At 51.5% G+C, this 18,758-nt stretch overlaps 2 protein-coding genes across 2 annotated transcripts in view; one reads left to right on the forward strand and one right to left on the reverse strand.

The window, feature by feature from the left end:
* CCDC33 (coiled-coil domain containing 33) overlaps positions 1–5,330 on the forward strand; it is a 120,823-nt gene extending 115,493 nt beyond the window's left edge. Inside the window, 7 exon segments of the mRNA XM_036272295.1 lie at positions 167–333; positions 1,606–1,692; positions 2,856–2,969; positions 3,783–3,899; positions 4,030–4,254; positions 5,086–5,212; positions 5,317–5,330. Of these exon segments, the coding sequence (XP_036128188.1) occupies positions 167–333; positions 1,606–1,692; positions 2,856–2,969; positions 3,783–3,899; positions 4,030–4,254; positions 5,086–5,212; positions 5,317–5,330 (851 nt within the window).
* A 386-nt stretch (positions 5,331–5,716) lies between these two features.
* LOC118641290 (cholesterol side-chain cleavage enzyme, mitochondrial) lies at positions 5,717–18,522 on the reverse strand. Its single transcript, XM_036278384.1, has 9 exons — positions 18,254–18,522; positions 13,812–13,967; positions 12,078–12,277; positions 10,897–11,100; positions 9,972–10,129; positions 7,202–7,368; positions 6,850–6,928; positions 6,257–6,454; positions 5,717–5,848 (listed from the first exon to the last, which is right to left on the reverse strand). The coding sequence occupies exons 1-9, from the start codon at positions 18,520–18,522 to the stop codon at positions 5,717–5,719; spliced, it is 1,563 nt and encodes a 520-aa protein (XP_036134277.1).
* Positions 18,523–18,758: the final 236 nt, after the last annotated feature.

Genomic DNA, 18,758 nt, shown 5'->3' on the forward strand with positions numbered 1-18,758 from the left:
GGATCAGATTCTGAAGAGTTGACAATAATGGCCTGAGGAGTGTGAATCCCACTGGCAGTGTTGGGAGCACAGGGAGGGCAAAATGGAGCAAAATGCTGCAGCAGATCAGACCGGGGACATGGAGACAGGATAGCCCATCTCATGAACACCTGTGGCCATTTCACAGCCTTCCCCAAGCTCTCAGCCTCTGGACTTCCCCAGGGTCCTACAGGAGAGAACCTGCCTTTTGACCTTTACTCAGTGCTGCTGGCAGAAAACTCGAGGCTGCGAGCAGAGCTGGATAAGAGCCACCACCAGTCGGCCCCCATCATTCTGCAGCAGCAGGCCCTGCCGGTAAGAACCACTAGCACAGGCGAGGCCTGGCTCTGCCGCACAGGTCAGTCAGGTGGCCGGCCATCAGTCAACACAGTCCAAGTTAAAGATCAAGACCAGGAACGAGCTTCCCAGGGTCTCCAATGTGCCTGCCTCGGCACATTGAGTGGCAGCCTCGGGCCTTGCTCCTTCTCCTAGGGGAACATACATTGTCTGAAAGTTTCCCCTCAACCCTTATCTAGCATCATGGGAGAATTGAAGCCCCTAAATGGCCGTGACCCCTGACTCCTTTTGCCACGTGGTAAGCCTGCTTTTGGACTCCACACAGACCTCTCAGAAACTCCAGTCTGAAGCATTTCCTGGGACCGGTACAACCTTGGAGAGCCCTTTTCCCCTATCCCAGATGGACCGTGGGGAGTTGGGAGCATGAGACCTGGCAGAGAGGCTTCACGAGACAGATGGCCCAGGTCACTCCAAGTGCATAGAAACCTTGCCCACACAGGTTTTGTGCCCAGCACCCAGATATGCCCTCACCCCACCCCACTTCTAAGGCTGCTATAGATGCCCTGCTTTATGCAAACCCAAAGACAGGACCTTTGAATTACAGAAGAGAGATGGCCCAGGGCACAAGAGAGTTTTTGTCTTCCTCCCAGGACTCAGAGGAGGTGAGTTCTGTTTGAAAGCACACCTAATGCATGGACATCCAGGTAAGGGCCGGGGACAGGGAGTGCGTGCTTCACAAACAGATTCCTCACCACAAAAAGACGCCCAGTTCAAGATCCCTTTGTATGCACCAAGTGGCGCGCCCTTATGCATTTTACATTTAAAAATTGATGTGCAGCCCTGGTCGGGTGACTCGGTTGGGGCATCATTCTGTGCACCAAAAAGTAATGGGTTCAATTCCCAGTCAGGGCACATACCTAGATTGCAGGTTCGATCCCCAGTCAGGGCTTGTAAAGGAGGCATTCGATTGATTATCTCTCTCTCTCTCTCTCTCAAATCAATAAAATACATATCTTCAGGTGAGAATTTTAAAAATAATAATGATAATAAAATTGATGTGCAAAAAATATATATCCAAAATCTGTGGGGAGAACAGCTGTGAAAAAAAGAACATGCCATGCCAGGTCTGAACTTCAGGAAGAGACTTCAGCCCTGGGTCTGAGGCTCTACATCAGAGCTGTTTGGAACTCAAACCCATTTGGTTCCTCCATTAGCATCTCCTGGCCTCCTGAGCTCACGCTGCCACAGTCCCCAGCTGGGCCCATGTGTGAGTTTCTGCTTTGCCCACAGGATCTTCTTGCCAACACTTCAGACAAGATTAACCTCCTAGCTAAGCTGGAACAGGCTCAGAGCCGGATCCTGTCTCTGGAAAGCCAGGTAGGTAAGGCAAAGAGGTTGGTCAGACTGGGCAGGCTCACCACTTGGCCCATAACCAGGGTCGGGGCTCAGCATGCGAGCAGGGTCGGGGCTCAGCATGTGAGCAGGGTCGGAGCTCCGTGTGCGAGCAGGGTCGGGGCTCCGTGTGAGCAGGGTCGGGGCTCAGCATGCGAGCAGGGTCGGGGCTCCGTGTGAGCAGGGTCGGGGCTCAGCGTGCGAGCAGGGTCGGGGCTCCGTGTGAGCAGGGTCGGGGCTCAGCGTGTGAGCAGGGTCGGGGCTCCATGTGCGAGCAGGGTCGGGGCTCCGTGCGAGCAGGGTCGGGGCTCAGCATGCGAGCAGGGTCGGGGCTCCGTGTGAGCAGGGTCGGGGCTCCGTGTGAGCAGGGTCGGGGCTCAGCGTGTGAGCAGGGTCGGGGCTCCATGTGAGCAGAGTCGGGGCTCCGTGTGAGCAGGGTCGGGGCTCAGCGTGTGAGCAGGGTCGGGGCTCAGCGTGTGAGCAGGGTCGGGGCTCCGTGTGAGCAGGGTCGGGGCTCCGTGTGAGCAGGGTCGGGGCTCCGTGTGAGCAGGGTCGGGGCTCAGCGTGCGAGCAGGGTCGGGGCTCAGCGTGCGAGCAAGGTCGGGGCTCCGCGTGTGAGCAGGGTCGGGGCTCAGCATGCGAGCAGGGTCGGGGCTCCGTGTGAGCAGGGTCGGGGCTCAGCGTGCGAGCAGGGTCGGGGCTCAGCGTGCGAGCAGGGTCGGGGCTCCGCGTGTGAGCAGGGTCGGGGCTCAGCGTGCGAGCAGGGTCGGGGCTCCGTGTGAGCAGGGTCGGGGCTCAGCGTGCGAGCAGGGTCGGGGCTCAGCGTGTGAGCAGGGTCGGGGCTCCGTGTGTGAGCAGGATCAGGGCTCAGTCTATGACTACAGTCAAGGATCAGTGTGAACTCAGGGTCAGGGCTCAGTATGATGTTGGAACTTAAAGAAGATCAATCTGTGTCTTAGTCAGACTATCACTTGGCCCCTCTCCACCCAGCTCTGCCACCGTGAGGTGTCTTGGGAAAGTAGCAAGCTCACATTGCCCAGAGTTTTGCTTTCTGCCCAGAGAGTAGACTCAAGATCAGGTTGTCTCAGGTCTCAAGAATGGGCTCTGCTACCTAGAGGTTCCCCATCTGTCCTTCTCCATGGTGGTAGTTAGAGGACTTAGCTCAACGCTGGGGACGAAAGAAGCAGGACTTGGCCACACAGCTGCAGGAGCAAGAGGACGACTTGGGCCACCCCTCAAACTCCAACAACACAGACCTGCCCGTGAGTAGTCCCTCTGGAAGAGCTCTCTGTGGCTCAGGTGGTGGGGCTGGCAACTTCTACCTCGAGTCACTGGGCCTGAGAAAATCTGTCCAGAGGGCCAGCTCCCTGGCTGGAATTCAGAGGACCTAGGCTCAGCTTCTATTCCATTGCCAGCAGAAGCCCTTGCCTTGTCTCAACTCTTCACCTGTCTAAGGGGAATAGAAAACCCTGCCAGCACTACCCATCCCCCATGGTGCTGTTGAGAATCAAAAGGGAGATGGCTGTGGCTGAAGTGTCGTCCACTCGTGCACTCCTCAAATGTTCTGGTGCTGGCTGTACTGTAGGACTGGATTTGCTCATGTGGCTGCCACCCAACTCCATAGTGCCTAAGACTGTCCCTTGAGCATGCCCTTCTTGAGCAGTTGCAGTGCTGCAGAACTGCCAAGGATGGGAGCAGGTTGCCAGAGAGAAACATGGCCAGTTTCCTAAAAACAAATAGACCTGCTCACAACTGTCCCTCAAGCTCAGCCTAGGCCACCCAGCCCCCAAAGCAAAACCCCTGATTGCTCCTGCTCTAGAGCCATCAGTACTCAGCTCAGTTCCAAGCCCTGACCAGGTCTGAAACAGACGGGGGCACTGACAGAAAATTCACCTGCTGGGCCCTGGGGACTCTTGGAGAAATTGGATACGACCTACTGTGGTTGAATGGGTTTGGACATCTTGCAGAAATAATGGCCCTCTAAGACATGACTTGTTAGGCAAGATGCATTTGAATGGGCCTCCTACCACTCAGGACAAGGGCAAACTCACCTCATCTTGCTTTGCACAACACAGAATCCCTCAACGCACACCAAGGACTATAAGCAACCCTCAAATCTGGACCCCTTGATGCCCAGCTCAGAGACTGAAGTCATCAAGCCCTCAAACTCCAGCAGATCTGAGTTCCAACAGGTGTGAGTCCCAGCAGACCTGGGTACTGGAGCAGCTCCCTCATTGTGTGCTGGGGTATTTTGTCCCCACCCCCTAAAAATGACTATTAAATGCTGTAAGTCAGTGAGTATTTGCCTCTTTCCTGGAGCAGGGCAGCCTCGGAGTGCCCAGCTTCCTCTTCCCAGACCCCGTTCTGGGCCTGGGCCCTCTGCTGCAGCCCAACAGACTCCTGCCTCCCATCTCTAGAGAGCCAAAGGCCATAGTGGACCCAGGAGGGAGGGGAGAAAAGTCCTTCCAAAGCAAGAACCAAGGAGACAAGCTCCTTCCAGACCTCTGGAAGAAGCGAGACCGCCAGAGGCCAGCTCTGTTGGAAGATGTGAGGGAGGCTGGGACTTTCTACCTGCCCCCCAAACATCTACCATAACTAAAATTCCTTCTTTCAAGTTTGGTTTATCTGTCTCTTGGGAATGGAAAAACTTGAAGCCTGCCTGTGGCAATCAGTTACATGTTAGTGTAAAACACCCCATCAATGTAGCCAGAGACAGGAAAGCAGATGGGACTAAAGGAAGGAGTCCTGCACAGAGAGGAGACCTGGGTTCTAGCTATGAGCATGCTGTATGATCTTGGGTGACTCGAGCAACCTCTCCAGGCTTCGGTTTCCCCATCTATCCCATGCAGAGCTTGACCTCTCTGATGGTAAGGCCCTTTCCAGCTCTAACATTTCTGAGTCAAAGATGACTCGACAGGAGAAAAGAAAGGAAGGAAAGAGAAAGAAAAGGAAGAGGATTGTGATGGGGAAAAGCAGAAAGGCTCCAACAGTGGATTCAGAACCTGCAAATCCTGGTAGAGGACTTCAAACTAACTGGCTGCTGTCCTAAGCAGGACTAGCTCCTCTGTCTGCCAGCAGGGCTTAGACGTGGCTGGTTGGAGAGACAGGAAGGATCAGGCACCTGTTTCAGGTCGGGAGTATGGAACTCAGAGGAGGGTGAAGAGGGCCAAAATTGGGACCAGTGTCAGGCAGTTCAAATAATGGACCAAAGACTCTGCTGTAATCTCCTTGCCTACTGCCCAGGGACAAGTGGGCATGTCCCCCTGGAGCAGGAAGGTGAGGCCTGGGGAAGCCCAGAGAAGGGTCAGGTGGGGCAAAGAAAACACACTGGCCGTTCATCCCCAGCCTCAGCCACCTCATACCAGCCCTCACCCACAGGCCTCAACCCTGGCCGTGCCCAAGACTCTGGCTGGACCTTGGCAGAAAGTCCTCATGACCCACCTGGAGCTCCTACCCAAAGTTCAGCCAAGCAGTACAGTCACTGTGCAAGCCACACCTCTGATAGGTGAGCTTGCCCTGGAAGTCAAGGCTGGCCTACACCTCCCGGGTTGCTTTGTTCTCTCAGCAGAGCTCTGCCAGGTCCTCAGTCCCTCTGCCTGCTGGCCCTAGCACAGGAGCAATAGCCCTCCATCTGCTCTGCCTCACCCTGGCCCCAGGCAGCAGGAGGCTTGATCCTGCTGGCTCCTGAGCTGCTGCAGGTGGGTGCATCCCTGCAGAAATGGCTCCAGGTATGGCTGCCCATTTGTGCTCAGATCCAACTGTTGATCCAGGTCAGAGAGCGTCTCCACAGGAATGATGGATACTTTAGGGGCCAGACGGAAATGAAAACACTTCACACAGTTCAGACCTTTATTGCCTTCATGGGCTGGGGGAAGAGGTGGGGGAAGAGGAGTACCTCCACTGAGCTGGGGCAGAAAGGAGCAGGAGTGGGGACCAGCGGCTGAGACTGATGACACCCCGTTGGGCCCCGCCTGTCCCTTGGGCTCTCCTTTCACACCACTCTCTCAGTTCATGCTTTGGGCGGGTTCTGGGTGAAGGGCCGGAAGGTGAAGAAGATGGGCTGGTCGGGCATCAGAATGAGGTTGAATGTGGTACCCACGTCATTAAGATGTTGGATTTCAACTCTGAAATTCTCCAGAATCTGAGAAAGAGTGGTGGGCTCAGGGGACAGGTGGGAAGGATCCATCTCCCCTGGGCCAGGCCCATTCACCTGCAGGCAGTGCCTGTGAATGTGATTTGGGAGCTCAAAGAAGTCCACACCAGCTCCTACTTAATCCTGCTCGATGCCTGAAAACACACCACTAGTGCTGTCCCCTTGATTCAGGCTTTTACTTTAGTTTCTACAAAACCTTATCCCAGCCCATGCCCATCCCATCACCACTAGGGGGGGGGGGGGGACAGACCAATGGGTGACAAGTGGATGAGCCCAAAAGATGAGGCAGCAGAAATTGTGGGGTGGGCTCTGAACAGAGATGGGAGTAGGAGGACTGAACTTTCATTAAGGCCAAAGCCAACCCAGGGTGCTCAGAGGTCCCCTGGCCAGACTCACATGGATGAGGAAGAGGGTCATCTCAAGCTCAGCGATCCGTCGGCCCACACACTGCCGAATGCCCCAACCAAAGCCCAGGTTCCGGAAGTGGATGAGGTCCTTGTTTTTATCCAGCCATCGGGTGGGGTCAAATTTTTCCGGATTGAGGAAGAAGGTGGGGTCTTGGCCCATGGCATAGACGGCCACCTGCACCAATGTCTGGGGACCAGGTGAGCAGAGGCCTTAAGTAGGCCTCACCTCCTCATAGCCAGGAGCATAGCCCAGCTTCCCCGCTCCCATTCCCCAGCCCGGCTGCCCAGCTGTCCAGCAGACACTGCCCACTGTGTGGCCTTGAACAAGACACCATCCCTCCCTGAACTTCGCCCATCAAAGGGGCATGAGTGAAGCCAGTAGGCCAGGGATGGCCCAAGGGATTGTCCTGCCCTTTTGTCAGCACCAAAGCACCCCCCCCCAAGACCCAGGTAGCTCATGAGGTTGCCAAGGACCCACCAGCCAGCTCCAAGAAGACAGACAGAAGCCCCCATCTGTATGCAACTGCAGTCAGCCCCCAAATTCTGTCTGACTGGCAGGGCCTGCGGCCCTGCTGTACCTACCTTGGCAGGAATCATGTAATTTTGAAGAACCAAGTCATTTGCAAGGTATCTCTGCAGGGTCACGGAGATGGGGTGGAGTCTGCCAGAGGAAGGCATTCAGAAGCTAATGCCCTGAGGCTAGGACAAACCCCCCACCCAGCATGGCATCTCAGGCCCAGTGTCAGCATCCCGAAAGAGTCTGGAGGCAGGACCAGGACTCTGTTCTCTCCTCCCAGTCCCAGCTGTCCCCCCAGACTTCTCGAATCCTGCTACCAATCACCACCGGTCCATCTTTGTAACCCTGTCCCCAGGCACCATGCTGGCCCTGCCCAGGACTGGGAGCCCGAGCAGGCAAGGGTGGGTGTGGGCTTGCCTCAGTGTCTCCTTGATGCTAGCTTTTAGAATAGGGACCAACTGCAGCATCCTGCTCATGTCTTCCCCAGCCTGGCGCCGGGCAGCCAGAACCTCCTCCCGCAGCATCTCCTGCATCCGCAGGCTGCGCGCCATCTCATACAGGTGCCACTGCAGTGTCATGGACGTCTGGCAGGGAGGATGGGGGCGCAGAAGACCAGGAGGGCCTGTCACTCCTGAGACACCTAGACCCAGGCTAAATTTTCATTTCCAAGAACCTCTCCCCAGCCTCATCCCAGTATCCAGAGACTATCATCTACAAAAGCAAAGTCCAATTCAAAAGGCAAATGTCCCAGAGGCTTCCTCCAGCCCAGGCAGGAATGTTTGGGGCAGCACTTGTCCCTACCCTTGTTCTTCATGTCACCAGAGCCCACCAGCTCCCCAAACAGTAGAGGGCATCCACACAACCAATGCCTTCTTCCAAAGGACCCCAGAGCCCTCTGGAGGCCAAAGCCCCTTCTGTAACGTTATCCCTTGACTGAATGTCATTCCTTTTGAAATACTGGTTAAACAAGCAACCCCCTCCCCTGAAGAACTTCCCTAAACCTTAGCATGTGCCTATAGCAGCAAAGTGGGAAAGAAGGCTCAGAAAATGAAACCAGAACCACCACCCTGGCTCCTGTCCATGTGGTGTATACTGAGGTGAACGTGCTAATCTCATCATTAGCTGGAGTCATGACCCTTTAGCCCTTCCCTGGAGGTATGAGTAACCTTCTTCAAGCCCCACAAGCCCACACACCTCTGTGGCAGGTTGGTGCAGCCCTCCCTCCGAAGGTTAGGGCATGGGCTGTTGCACATACTTACCAAGAATCACATTTTTGTCCAAGAGCTTGGAACACTCTCCTTCTTCCTCCCGACAGGATCAGTCACGAAAATGTGCCATCCAGCCACTTCCCAGTTTGAAATCCTTGCCTGACTCCCCAGATCCCCCAGATCAAGTACAGGGCCCCCCAACACCTGCCCACTGTCCCCAGCCTCACCACCACCTCTCTCACACATGCGCTCTAGCTGCTACACGCAGCTCCTGAAGCCCAGAAGTCTTCCTCTGGCTCTTTCCTCTTCCTAGACTTCCCATCCCAGCTTAGGAAGCCAGTCTGTACTCCTTCAAGGCTTGAATGAAATCCGTGCATTTGTCTCACTATGTCCAAGGCCAGATGGTGTGGCTACTCAGGAAATACTTGTTTATTAAGGTGGTCAATTAAGTTACTAGCTGTGTGACCTTAACTAAGTTACTTAACCTCTCTGTGCCCCAATTTTCTTATCTGAAGGGGGAGATAATAGTAATATACCTCATAGTTTTGTCTGTGGACGCTAAATGAAGTAATACCGTGAGCAGCGAAGCACTGCCCGCTGCATGCTCGGTGAGCATTACCTAACAGCAGTAGCTGCACGGGCTCAGGTGAGCAGTTTTTGGCGATCCCTTCTAAATAACTTGACAAGAACTAGGTTTAAAATAAACTCAAAGGCTCCATCTGCTGCTTGTCACACTGACTGAACGTCCTCTTTAGAGCACAATATAAATAAGATACCTAGGAAATAGCCTTATTCACCCAGGGGACTTTGACACATACTTCAAGACACAAGTTGAATTTTAGCTCCTCTATGGAGTGTTCTCTCCCTCCTGGGGCTTCGTCTCAGTATTGTCGGTACCAGTCCACGCCTACTCAACAAGCCGCATCACGTGGCATGTGATCATCTGTGCACATGCTGTCTCCTGGTCACGAGCTGAACTGTGCACCCCCAAATTTATATGTTGAGGTGCTAACCCCAGTACCTCACAATGGGACTGTATTTGGAAGCAAGTTGCTTAAAGATAAGGTAAAATGGGGTCACTGGGTAGACCCCAATCTAATAGGACCGGGGTCCCTATGAGAAGAGATCAGGATGCAGACATACCAGAGGGAGGGCTGTGTGAAGACATAAGGGAGAAGAGGGGCACCAGCCCTGCTGACACCTTGATCTTGGATTTCTAGCTCCAGGACTGTGAGAACAATGCATGTCTGCTGTTTAGGCCACCCTGTGTGTGGGACTTTATGTGACAGCCCCGGCAAACAAATGCATTCCTCCTCTCTGAGCCATTTGAAATATTTGGGGTCTGTTGTGTTCATCTTTATGGTCTCAGTGCCTGAATCATAGCTAACAACCAATCAACACTGAGTATTTAACCCTCTCTATCACATTAGCATGAGAAAGTGTTAAGATATTAGAGAAGGGAATGGCACACAGGAAGACAGGTTTTGAGTTCAAAAAGATAACTTTCTGGGGTATTGTGCTGCCTGAGAGGGCCTGAGAAGATACCACAAAAGATGCCTTCAGGCATCAGGGGCACCACTGGGGAGGATGGAACACAACAGAAAGACCCTGGAAGGCAGAGCCCAAGGCAAATGCCATTGTCTCCCAGCTTTTCTGAGGTCCTGCCTGCCTTTCTGAATCCAATGAGTTGTGTCCCCCACCTGTGACTAAAGGACTTCTCCTTTAAAGACTCCATGCAGGACCTGGGCTCGCCACCTATGCCTACCCATCCCTTCTCATAGGTTAAAAACAAACGTTGGATCAGCCTCGAGGGAAGGTCCATGGGCAACTGACTTAGCCTCAGCCTCCTAGGAAATGAGTATTTAGGAAATGGAGTCAGGAGAAGGAGATCTACCCCACATGGGCAGGGTTTCAGATGAGGTAAACTGGTGGGGAAGGGACATGGGGGCACAGGAAGTGTGTCCCTACAGTCACCTCACCGTGTCCACACCCCCTGCCAACATCTCCGTAACGTTGGCCTTGACGTCCTCGAACAGCAGCTTCTTATTTCCCAGGAGGCGGTAGAGGACACCCGGGTAATTACTGAAGTCTCTTTTCTGTCTCAGGTCCAAGTAGAAGTTCTGGGTGTAGTTTTCAGCTGAGGACACATAGGAGGGAGAAAAAGAGTGAGGTCCTCTATAGGCAGGAATGAAGGAATGGACCCTTGGTGAGTGGTGGTACCAAGGCCTTGGGGGTTCTGGAGCCCTCCACTTTCTAGGCTGTCATTTTACTGAGCACATACTATCTGCTAAGTCCTTCCTATCTGTGTCTTTGTTTAATTCTTGACCATAGACCTATGAGGTAAGTGATATCATCACCATTTTACAAATAACGAAACAGATGCCCACAGAGGGTAGCGACGCCCGAGGTTAGATGGTTGTCAGGAGCAGAGGTGGGATTTCACTCCTCTCACATCATCATCACACTCCAATCAGCCTTCTCCACCCTACTTGACTAATCTCTTTCACCCAAGTCCCAGTCTGTCCCTTAGCACAGCTGGTTCTAAAACACTGGTCCTTAACCCATGTTGGAAATCACAGGCTCCTTGGAAGAATATGATGGATGCCTTAGATCTTTTCTCCATAAAAGCTGATCATCCCCAACAGCTAGCCTTCAAATCATCATTTCCAGGGTTTCTGGGACCTCCCTGATGCTCACCCCTGCCCACCAGAGGGTGAGTTTCCTACATGGCAAGTCAGTGCCCACTGACATTACTTGGGACAAAGAGGCAGGCTGAGGCTTGGGGCTTCTAGGTGTGTGTGTGTGTGTGTGTGTGTGTCCACCCAGGCCTGGGTTTCCGACCCCCTGAAGGCTCTCCTGGCTCCCAGACTGAGCTGCCTAGGGTATAGCCAGAGGAATCCTCACCTTTACTGAAAATCACATCCCATGCAGCCACATGGTCCCGCCATGTCTTGGTCCTGAACAGACGAAACAGGCCTGGGGGGAGCATGAGCATGGGCACACTGGTTTGGAACATCTGGTAAACGGCATCAATGAACCGCTGGGCCTCGGGGTCCACAATCTCCTCCAACATCCCCAAACGCTCCCCAAATATGACGTTGGTGATGGCTGCAGGAATAGGCACAAGCTGAGGAGCCTCAGTTCCCAGGAACCCCCGCCCACCTACCCCTGCCAACACACAGGCTCTCCTGCATCCAACCTCAGTGTCCGTCACTAAAAAAGTGAAAGCCCGAGGCTTAGGGAGCTGAAATTTCAGGGCTGAGAAAAACTGGCCTTATGGCAACCACTCAGGTCCTTCAGAGGAGCAAGCAGAATACCCTGAAAAGGGTCTCCTTGGGTGGGAAGCAGTTTCCAGCAGAGCTGGGAATGGACTCAGGCTAGGATGAAACTGTTCCACCCACCCTTCCACCAGCACCCCAGGCAGCCTCTGGGCTTTCCTCCTGGGAAGAACGATTCCTCATCTGTAATTGACCAAACTGGCTAAACACTTCCTGAAACAAGCCAGATGGAAGACTAGAAGACATAATGCTCTGGTAATTGGACATTCAGGACCTACTCTGGCTGGACCTAAGAAGTCACAACAACCCCATCTTTCCCACCTAGGGGGTCAGGAATTTGAATGCTGATTTTATATCAAACTCTGGGCATCCCAGATCTCCTACAGTGATCACATGATCCCCATCATGCCACAGGGCCTTTACATGATCTGGTGCCTCTGCCTAGACTGCCCAACCTCCTTACCCCATCGGGATAATTCCTACACATCCCTGATCCCAATTCAGATTAACCACCCAGTCCTTCCTTCCCCTTCCGGACCTCAAAGGTCTATGTCCCAGGAGAGAGAGATTCACAGAATAGAGAGCTGTGTCACATTCTGGCTTTGGAGGGGAATGATGATGGGGACCTACATTTTGGAGACCCTTGCCCCATAGCATGAATGCTAGATAAGAGTGTCCACTCCCCCTGGATAGCTGGTGGCAGAGGGTGTGTTCATCAGCCCACCCCAAAAGCCAATTCCAATACTTCTGCATGGTCTATGCTGGCTAGGTCTCAAGGTGGGATGCTGGGTTCTCCCAGCCCCTTACACTCGAAGGCAAAGCGAAACAGGTCATCACTGATGTCCCCTGAAAACTTTCCGGATCCCTGCTGCTTGATGCGCCTGTGCAGGATGCTGACGAAGTCCTGGGACACTGTGTCCAGCAGGGGGATGAAGTTCTTCATGGCATCTGGACTCATCACCTCCTGGTTCAGGGCCAGCCGGTCTTTCTTCCAGGCTGCTGACTTCCTGTGGAAACACAGGACTCATGGTCACAAACCCCAGGCTTGGTGCACACGGAGGAGGCTGACTGGGCTCTCCCGGGAGGCCGAGCCACAGCTCAGAGTCCAGCACTCAGGCCACCAGCCCTCACTCCTCCCAACACCCTCTGCCTCCCGCCAGCTCCCTGCTTCTTCTGGGCCTGAGGGAAGAGACAGGAAGAAAGTGGATGAAAGAAAACAAAACCTGACCATGGCCCCCTTGCTGCCTGCAAGCCAGGAACTGGGAGTCTCAGAGCCTTTACATTTTTCTTTCAAGTTCCCTAGTTTTTGCCTAGACTGCAGGTACGCCTTCCCCATCACTTCCTCTTTCCCCTGGCTGTTGCTCACCTCCTGCCTTTCAAGGGCCCCTGTATGTCACCCTCTCTGACCCCCACACATACAATTGACCAACCTCTCCTGCACCCCTAGCATGTCCCATTACTCACTTTGGTGGGGACTCTCATGGGTCCAGAATTGAGTTAGTGATAAACCTCAGCTTATGGCCCACTCTTGAAAATAGATCCATGGAAAGCCCTCTTTCTACTTTGGAGGCTTTGTTTGTTTACAATAATGGTATTATAAATTCACCACCCAATAGGAAAACAAGGAACATCACGGTATCTTACATGTGTCCATCTGGTCCTCCCCAACTAAGAGGACCACCAACCTGATTCCTCTGCTTTCTTTTGGGTATAGTTTTACCTAATCTACATATATTTCTATAACATACTTTCTTGTCATGCCTTGGGGGATTTGCTTTTTTCACTCAGTATCATCTATACTGTTGGAGGTCATGGAGTTTGTTCATTTTGAGTGCCATATGCTACCACTCACTCATTTATACTTCTGTTGAGCATTTAGGTGGTCTCCTGGGTTTGTGCTTATGAATGGCACTGCTGCCAGCATTCTAGTACCTTCCCCCGCAGGCATGTTCTTTAGATTATATCCCAGAGAGTAGACCAGCTGCATCACCAGATTGTGCGTATTCAATGCAGATCATGCACAATCATGTTCAAGGTGCTGGCTCTGGTTTTCATCCCACCAGGAATCTGGGAAAGTTCTAGTTGCTCTGTATCCTCATGGTCACATTTTACATTTGTGATGAGCAATTTGGTGGAAAATGGTACCACTACACTAAATACACCGGTTTGTCCTGTGTTTCACTGCCTTCTTAGATGTGAGGGACTCATGGGTGGGGCCCTGCCCTACAAGTCACTGAACTCCCAGAGCCTGACACAAGGTCTGGCACATAGTATGTTCTCAATAAGATCAGACTTAATAAATGAACCAAAAAATGAGAACCTCGAAAAGTCTTTACTCATTCAGATCTTCAGCCTGACCATTTCCCTGATGTCTGGCAAAGCAGTTCAACATCTCTGCCATCTGTTTTATGGAGCAGGAAGATGACAGGGATGTGCCTAGAGTTTCCAGCCAGACAAGACAGAGCAAGCGTGGCCCAGCCCCTCTTTCCCGCTTCTGCTCATCATCTCCCTGCAACCCCTGGGAGATGTCCCAGGACTCACTTGAACAGGACTCCGATGGGTCGCTGGTAATGCTGGTGATAGGCTACCCAAGGCGGGATGCAGTATCGTTCTGGGGTGGAGCCCTCAAACTTAAAGAGAAGGGCCACGTCTTCAGGATCAATGATAAAAACTGACTCCATGTTGCCAAGCTTCTCCCTGGAGGGAAGGAGAAGGGCTGTGGTGTAAGGATTCAAGGAGAGCCATGTAGATCTTGTGCAATCCAGACAGGGGCGGGGCTCATCTGTAACCACATCATACACTGGCCAGTCAATCCTTCCTAGGCCCTAGGATTAAAATTCTAGGAGTTGTCACCCTGCCTCCAAAAGTCATAGGCCTGACAAAGCACTTTGTCTCTATTAAAACAACACTGGCCCTGGCTGGTCAGCTCAGTTTGTTAGAGCATCGTCCTAATACGCCAAGGTTACATGTTAAATCCCCAGTCTCCCCAGTCAGGACATATACAAGAATCAAATGATATCTCTCTCTCTCTCTCTCTCTCTCTCTCTCTCTCTCTCTCTCATAAAATTTTAAAAACAAAAACAAAAAAACACTTACCCAGGTACAGATTGTTGACATAAGAAACATCTAAAACTGTAGAGAATTTTATAAGAGTTTATTTGGGTCAAAACTGAGGACAATTGCAAGGAAGATCTCAAATTTCCAGAAATAAACAGTTTTGCAGTTCCTTTTATACATTTAAAATTAAGGAGGGGAGTAAGGAAGATTACATGAAGGTGGGAGAAGGCGGGGTGGGGATTGGACTACAGGATAGTTAACAATATTATGTGCTCTCTTGAGGGTGGTCGACTTTAGAAAGAGGGATTTGAAAGAGGCGTTTCAAAGGTGTGTTAACCTACATGCACAGAAACAATGAACAGGGCTTGCTTAAGACAAGGATAAACCTTTTACTAAAGAAGTAAAAAGAGGTGTGACTAACCAGCCACACCTGCCCAGTTAGGAATCTGAGATCAGTGAAGTTACTTTTCCCGAGAATATATTTTTCATCCTTAAGATGTACCTCACGCCTGGTTGGTGTGGTTCAGTGGTTGAGCATCAACTCATCCACCAAGAGGTCGCCGGTTGGATTCCTGGTTGGGGCACATGCCCAGGTTGTGGAACCAATCCCCAGTGGGGGGCATGCAGGAGGCAGCCAATCGATGTTCTCTCTCATCAATGTTTCTCTCTCTCCTTCTCCCTTCCTCTGTCTCTAAAAATAAAGGGAAAAAAAGATGTACCTCACGAAGAACTTTGCAAGCAGTCTCTATTGTTTCTCTCACATAGATGTTCTCTCTCTCTAAAATCAATAAAAAACATATCCTCAGGGGAGGATTAATTAATTAATTACATATAACTGTTGGGAAACCACAGAAAATCCCACTCCTCACTTGCATCTGCCTTTGTGTGTGTGGTGCGTGTGCATCTGCTTTTGTGTGTGTGGTGCGTGTGCATCTGCCTTTGTGTGTGTGCTGTGTATGCATCTGCCTTTGTCTGTGTGGTGGGTGTGCATCTGCCTTTGTGTGTGTGGTGCGTGTGCATCTGCCTTTGTGTGTGTGCTGTGTATGCATCTGCCTTTGTCTGTGTGGTGTGTGTGCACCTGCCTTTGTGTGTGTGGGTGTGCACCTGCCTTTGTGTGTGTGCTGTGTGTGCATCTGCCTTTGTGTGTGTGGTGTGTGTGCACCTGCCTGTGTGTGTGTGTGTGTGTGTGTGTGTGTGTGCATCTGCCTTTTACATAAGAAAGTTAATTCAAGATATATTTTAAGGCAAAATATTAGAAATACATACAGGTACAAGCTGAGTTCTCTCTCTCTCCCTCCCTTCCCACTTCCTCTCTGCCCCTCTTCCTCCCTCCCCCCTTCCACTTTCAGTGATGAAAAGAGAGGGAGGAGAGAGATGGGACATAGGGGAGAGGGAGAGAATTCAGCTTTAACCAGGGGCCTATAAACCCTGGGCCTACTTCCCAAGTCTCCCAGACAATCCCCTCAGTGTTTTTCCAGCTACCTTTTGTCCTCACACCACTAGCTCCATAGCCCCAACCTGGCTCAGCAAAGTCCTTGAACAGCTATTATTATTATCAATTCTGCTTCTGGGAATTTAGCCCAAGGCAATGATCTGACACAGGACAATGATGCCTAATGGATGAGGAGGTTCACCACGGCATCTTGTCTAATAGCAAAAAAAACTCGAGTCCACTTTGAAGAACTGGCTAAAAATATGTAGTTTATCCATATTATGAATTATGATACTGTCTTTTTAAACTATTTTAAAGAGAGAAAAGAGGAACAAAGTCTTCGATATATTGCTGTGGGATACCACCACATCGTCCTAATACGCCAAGCGTATAGAACATTTACATTCCTAATGCTAAATACATATTATCAAAATTGAAATTGTATCTGATTTCAATTTTTATGTGTCCTTGTTTATATTTTCCAAATTATTCTATAAATATGAACAAGAACAGCCTTTGTATAAGAAAAAGCTAGAACCCTGGCTGGTTTGTCTCAACAGTTAGAGTGTCGGCCCACAGACCAATGAGTTGCGGGTTCGATTTTGACCAAGGGCATGTACCTCAGTTGTGGTTTGTCCCCGGCCCTGGTTGGGGTCATGCGGGAGGCAACCAGCTGATGAGGCTCTATCACATCGATGTTTCTCTCTGTCTCTCTCTCCCTCCCTCCCTCCCACTCTATCTAATGATAAATAAAAAGTATCCTCAGGTGAGGAAGGAAGGAAGGAAGGAAGGAAGGAAGGAAGGAAGGAAGGAAGGAAGAAAGAAAGAAAGAAAGAAAGAAAGAAAGAAAGAAAGAAAGAAAGAAAGAAAGAACAAAACTACAGGAGTTGGGGGAGGTACAAGAGGGTAAAGGGGGCATAAATGGAAGGAAACTTGACTTGGGGTGGTGAATACACAATATAACATATAGATGATAAATTATACACATGAAACCTATATAATTTTATTAATCAATGTGGCCCCAATAAATTCAATTAAAGAAAGAAAAAAAACTACAAAAATTGTATTTTAAATTTCTCACGTTTATTCAGAAGTTAGTTCATCATTTTGAGGCTCTATGTTAGAACATAACAGAGACACTGAACTGGAAATCAGACAGCTGGAGTCCCAGCACTAGCTGTACCCTGATACGTGGCCTTGGCAAGACACTTATCCCGGGGCCTCAGTTTCCCCATCAGTAAAATGGAGATTATAGCACCAACTTCAAGCACATGCTGCGAGACTCAGATAAAAGTGACTCAGAAAACAGAAAGGGGCTTGATCAAGAGTCCCTGCCCGGGCACAGGAAGAGGGAATAGCGGCATCACCCTGACCTGAGGTTGGGGCAGAGGCACTGCCAGCTCAGGAGAGAGAGAAGACGGCTCAGGAGTGCCCTTCTCCCAAGCCTGGCACTCAGCCTAGGGCCTCCCGGCCTTAGCCACTGTGAGAAAGGCTCTTTAGACTTCAGAATGGGTTGTGGTAGAGGGAGGAAGTGATCTTGTTCAGTGAGCAGCCGGACCCCTATGCGAACAAGCCTGGGCTCCAGCTTCACCCAGCCAGCCAGTGCATCCTATGATGCCCTTTCCCCGTCACTCAAAGTAAAATGCACAGTGTCCCTCCTGATGTTCTCTCCCTGTCTCAAAAATCACCTACACCACCTCCTGTCCTCCTCAACTATGCTCTAAGAAAAGAACCCAGGCATGGCCTAAAGGTGTTCCACCTTTGAAACTGCTAAACCAGAACAAGCAAGGCCTGCCACCAGGGGCAGCCCTCAGGCACCTGTTCCCCCACCCCACCCCCACTCACAGGGGGTGGGGGTGTGTGTTGCAGTGCTCAGAGGCCAAAAGACCAAAGTCCTTGCCTCCTGGCTGGAAGCAAGACAGATGCTTGGGGAAGAGGGACTCTAGCCAGGCCAAGCAGGAGGGACAAAATCAGCTGCTCCAGAGATGCACAGGGATGAAGGGAGGCCAGCATCCTAACAGGACAGGAATCTAGCTGGGTGATCAGGATAAGAATTCTAACCTCAATAAAAAAAAAAAAAAAAACTGTAAAATTTCAACAACAAAAAAAAAGAATTCTAACCTCTCTTGAGTTTTAGTCTCTTCTGACAATGGGGTTGATAAACTTACCTTCCAAGGGGTCCTGAGGAAAATGGATGTAGGGAGGCAGTTAACCATTTAATCGGGCTTGTTTTCTTACCATTCTCTCACCCACTCCCACAAAGTTTCAAAGGGTGTAAGACCTGGGAAGGGTTGAGGCTGGGAACTGAACCCACTATCTGCGAAGCCTTATCCATTCTCCTGCCACCATCACCAGGCATCACCAGAAACAAAGTCAGAAGGTAGGCAAGAGCCTGCAATAGGGTAGCAGACAATTTGGGAAGGGGGACCCCAGCAAGGCTGTCCAGGCCCCTCTCCCTCCCCATCCCACCAGCCCCTCCCTCTCCCAGGCTTACCTGTAAATGGGACCATACTTCTGGAAGTTCTGGACTTGGTGATAGTGGAAATTCTGTGAGCCCTTCTCCCTCCAGAAGTGGTATAGGTTTAGCCAGCCGTTGTCACCAGGGGAGGGGATCTCACTGAAAGGGCGAGGCACACGAGTGGAGATTCGGGCTCCCTCTCCAGTGGATACCCTGGGACTCCCCGGCCCCTCCTGCGGGGCACTCAAGAGGGGCTGGCAGCCTTTGACCAGGACTGAGCGCAGAGAAAGTCCCCTAACCAGCATGCTGTTCCCACGATTGCCACTGTTCTGACTCCTACGGCAAGGGCCTGACAAAAGACTCTGGCCCTGGGCCTCTGGGGCCCAGCTTATATTCACCAGCTCAAGGTTAAGAGAGAAGCTGACAAAGCAGTGGACTGCTCTCCTTCCCCTCTGGTTGGCTCCTGCCCACACACAGCCCCTCCCAGACTGAGGTACCAAGGCTCAGTCTGGAATTTCCGCAGCCAGAGAGGCTTCCCAAA

This window comes from Molossus molossus, unplaced genomic scaffold, assembly GCF_014108415.1.
Source record: "Molossus molossus isolate mMolMol1 unplaced genomic scaffold, mMolMol1.p scaffold_m16_p_1, whole genome shotgun sequence".
Classification (NCBI taxonomy): Eukaryota; Metazoa; Chordata; class Mammalia; order Chiroptera; family Molossidae; genus Molossus; species Molossus molossus.

Bases quoted from the DNA above. Each gene is read 5' to 3' on its own strand.
- LOC118641290 (XM_036278384.1), bottom strand. From the start codon at position 18,522: ATGCTGGTTAGGGGACTTTCTCTGCGCTCAGTCCTGGTCAAAGGCTGC. The intron at 12,278-13,811 runs GTGAGTCCTGGG...GTGTTTCCACAG, and splicing joins CCCATCGGAGTCCTGTTCAA to GAAGTCAGCAGCCTGGAAGA. The intron at 10,130-10,896 runs GTGAGGATTCCT...ATGTGTCCTCAG, and splicing joins GGATGTGATTTTCAGTAAAG to CTGAAAACTACACCCAGAAC.